The following is a 4,204-nucleotide window of genomic DNA, read 5'->3' on the forward strand; positions in this document are numbered from 1 at the left end:
GCACCATACACCTAAACTCCGAAGGAGATCATTCATGGTTATATCATATAGTGCAGAAAACATTTTTTTCTTTCAATAATCATAGTTCTAGAATTTGTTGTAATCTCAAGTAACAAAACCATATAGTCAGAATTCAATTTCACCACAATTAAACAGAATTACAAACCTACAGAAAAAGATGCAAGGCATAACAAAACGGTATGCCATATTGGGAAATCAAAGTTCTATTACTTCTAAATACGTCCAAATTACATGAACAGCAAACTTAACCACAGAGTATTCGTTACACCCAGATCTAAATCCAAATTTTGGAACCAACCCTACACTAATACCCAACCATTTAACCCCCAAATCCATAAAGGGTCCTTCCTTGCCTCTTGAGAGCATAGACGACATCCATGGCGGTGACGGTCTTCCTCCGGGCGTGCTCGGTGTAGGTGACGGCGTCACGGATGACGTTCTCGAGGAAGATCTTGAGGACACCTCGGGTCTCTTCGTAGATGAGACCGGAGATACGCTTGACGCCGCCTCTGCGAGCCAAACGGCGAATGGCGGGCTTGGTGATGCCCTGGATGTTATCCCTCAGAACCTTCCTGTGACGCTTGGCTCCTCCTTTGCCCAACCCCTTGCCTCCCTTGCCGCGGCCTGACATTTTCACCGGAAAATTTAAAGGAGAGAAACTCTGTTTTTGATGGAAGATGAGAGAATTGAGATGGTTTGATGTGAAGGAGAGGGAGGGAGAGTGGGTTTTTATAGAGAAAGGAATTAGGGATCTGGAATGTGGAGGTCTTTGTTGGTTGATACTGATCGTTGGATATGGGTGCTTATCGACGGTTTATAGAGTCGATCCGCGCCATGTCTTTTTATTGGTTGAGAGGTATTGTTTTGGCCTGTTGGGTGTGGGCACGGATTGTGCTTTTTAGCTTTCCTTTACGCTGTTTCGAAGGCGAGCCAAAGGAAAAAGGCCAAAAGGAAACGATTTTTTATTATTTTTGTTCAAATTTGAGTTGGGGGAAAGTGGGCGCGCACAACACGTGCGCGATCAGAATTACTGAAACACCCCTGTATTAGTGTATTTCCAATTTATAGAGCAACATACATTTAATTGATTAAATTGAAAACCTCAAAAGAGGAAAAAATATATATAAAATAATAATAATACTAAATTGAAAAGCTTAAGCCTTAAGCAGCAGAACGAGGTTAGTCATTATAACAACTAACAAGGATAAAAACTCCAATTGGTACTTGAATAATTCATTATTGTGAAAGCTATTTTTTGTACTTATCAATTTTTTTACCCCAAATATTACGCCGTTACTGAATATTGTATTTTTGTTAGCTTTCTAGTTAGAGTAGCTTATTAAATATGTTTTGGGTTTGAAGTGTCTATGATCAATTTGCAACAAATGTTCTATATCTTAGGTTTATGATCAATATGTATATGATTAGTATCTATCATATGCGTAGACTTTATCACTTTGAGTATGTGTGTTTGCCATGTCATGATATAATGTTTAGAGATTGATAACTTTTGAATGTTTAAGTATGAAAGCACACTAGGTGTGCATGTAGTGGTTGTGAATTATAATCACTTAGAGATAAGCTTGGTTGGTTTGCATGATTTCTTCATTTCCAAATGTTATGCACTTAGGGTAATGCACTAGATACCTAACTGGATTGAAATGCATGACTTAAGTAGTTAAGTACTACACCCGTGAGGGGTTGCTTGATATCACAAAATGAGCATGTCTTTTATCATACCTGAGTGGAATGCAATGAGATAAATTGGTTGATTAATTTAGCATTATTTATATTGAAATGCATCAATTAATCAACACTTGCAAGGGATGTTAATAGTAGCCAATCCCAATCCTAACTTTCATTTACTAATTCACTAGTTTAGTTTAAAGTAATTTGGTTTACATTTGACTATTTAGTTGTTTTGAGTTCAAAACTATCTTCAAAAACAAAAATCAAATCACTACTCCATCTTTCACATACTTACCATGAGTCTAGGTTTCCTTGTGAATTTAGGTTTGTGATTATACATTTTCATATTCTAGCTCTCCTTAGGTTCATACCCTAGCTAGTGAAGGAATTCAATCCTCATAGGCTTGACAACCTTTCTTAAATATCTATACTATTACTTGAACCTCTTATACTTGAGGGTGGCTATTTAGCTAACAGCAGACCGGCTTGAGTTGAGGAGAAGGTGGTGGTTGGGTTGAGATTGTGTGTCCAAAAATTGAAGAACCAAATGATATGAGAGTGTGGGTTGAGATTTGAAGATGAGGACGATAGGGGATGGTTGGGAGAGGTTGGGGGTTTTGGGGACAAGTGGTAAACAAAAAATAAAAAAGAGAGAAAAATAATAATAATTAAAAAATATAGAGAGAGAGAGAGAGAAAAACTAAATTTTTTTTTTAAAACGTGAGGGTATAATAGATATTTTGGTGCCGAAAGAATGCCACATCAGCAATTTAACGGAGCTTTTGGATGGAGAGTAACGAAATGGACCTATTGGTTCATAATAATTTGAGAGATGAAAGAGTAAACATATCAAATTAAAAGGCGAGGGACTGAAGTGTTTTTTTCAATAAAAGTTTAGGGAGTAGATTGGGTTTAGTCCAGTAGTTAATATTGATGGAGTTGTTCTAAGTATCTTAGGTAGCAAATTGGCCATTGAAAAATTTGATCTATACTATTCTAGTTATGTGTTTTAGTAATCATTTTTCAAACTAGTTTTTTTTTTTTTTTCTTTTTTACAAAAGGTATTGTGCAATTTAGCAAGGAGTGCAATAATGATATGCCCTTAGGGGTCTTCAGAAAAAATGATTACTTAGCGTACACCTATCTACTATACCCCTCCCACAAGTATACTACAAAATGATACCCTTGACCCAAAACACCAAAATGAACAAAACTATTCCATTTACCCCAGCAACAGAATTTATTCTCACTTACCCTGTTTAAAATAAAATGACAGTTTTGCCCTCTCCTTAATTAATTAATTACAACAGAGCCTCTCTCCTCTTTTCCAGATCTGCAGCACCCCTCTCTCTCTCATCCTCCATTATCGGATCTGCACCACCTCTCTCTCTCTCTCTCTCTCTCTGGTGAAGTACTGGGACCGCGACGGCCGAGGCGGGCATAATTCTGATGCTCACTTTAATCCATCGCATGGCAAAGGTGGTAGAGAAGGTTTTAGCGACGGAGAAAGTTCTGGTGTCGTGGCTCCGGTGCCGACTCAAGGCTTTCAAGTCGTCGACCTCTGATCAATTCTAGTTGTCCAGTTTTTGCTTCAATGACACACCGCCTGGCTTGGGCTTTCGCTGCCATTAGGCCTCATCAAAAAGCCCGCGGATCAAGTAGGCTGATGGAGGCCCGCCGGCCCGCAGGGCTTTTGGCCTGGCCCGGCCCGTCAAAAAACCCGCAAAAGCCCGCCTTGGTGGGCCGATGGAGGCCCGCAAAAAAGCCCACAAAAACCCGGCCCGGCCCATAGGCTCGGCCAGCCAAAAGCCCGCTAGGCCCAGCCCGTAAAAGCCCGCTAGGCTCGGCCCGTAAAAGCCCGTAAAATATTATATATATATATGTGTGTGTGTGTGTGTGTGTGTTTATATATATATGTATGTATGTATGTGTGTGTGTGTGTGTGTGTGTTTATAAATATATATATATAGACACATATAGATATATATTTGTGTGTGTGTTTATATAGATATATATATATATATATATATATATATATATATCAATATATCATATATGTGTGTGTGTGTTTATATATATATAGAGATATATATATATATATCAATATATCATATATGTGTGTGTGTGTTTATATATATATACATATATATATAGAGATATATATATATATATATGTGTGTGTGTGTGTGTTTATATATATATATATACATACATATATATATATATATATATATATATATATACAGATCCTATCCAGAGCGGAGCTCCGCTTTGAAAATTAACGTGTGAAGTTCGAGTTTTGGGTCACTTTTCTGTCGCATATCCACATCTCGACCGTTCAGTTTTTAGGTACTAGTGTATAGATCGTCTCTGCAAATTTTCAGCCAAAATGATGATCGTTAAGGCATTGATAACTGCCTTAAAGCTAGTACGGTTCAGGTTGACAGATTCAGTCCGTCCATTGGTTTAAGCGAGTTAGATACCTTAACGATCA

The 4,204-nt window shown here is 37.9% G+C and overlaps 1 protein-coding gene across 1 annotated transcript; it reads right to left on the minus strand.

The window, feature by feature from the left end:
- Window positions 1-206: 206 nt before the first annotated feature.
- LOC112165252 (histone H4) lies at window positions 207-736 on the minus strand. The gene has a single exon (XM_024301723.2). It carries the CDS (start codon window positions 650-652, stop codon window positions 341-343), a length of 312 nt encoding a protein of 103 aa, XP_024157491.1. The 5' UTR covers window positions 653-736; the 3' UTR covers window positions 207-340.
- Between the last annotated feature and the right edge of the window lie 3,468 nt (window positions 737-4,204).

Source organism: Rosa chinensis, chromosome 5, assembly GCF_002994745.2.
Source record: "Rosa chinensis cultivar Old Blush chromosome 5, RchiOBHm-V2, whole genome shotgun sequence".
NCBI classification, from domain to species: Eukaryota; Viridiplantae; Streptophyta; class Magnoliopsida; order Rosales; family Rosaceae; genus Rosa; species Rosa chinensis.

Bases quoted from the DNA above. Each gene is read 5' to 3' on its own strand.
- LOC112165252 (XM_024301723.2), bottom strand. From the start codon at position 652: ATGTCAGGCCGCGGCAAGGGAGGCAAGGGGTTGGGCAAAGGAGGAGCC.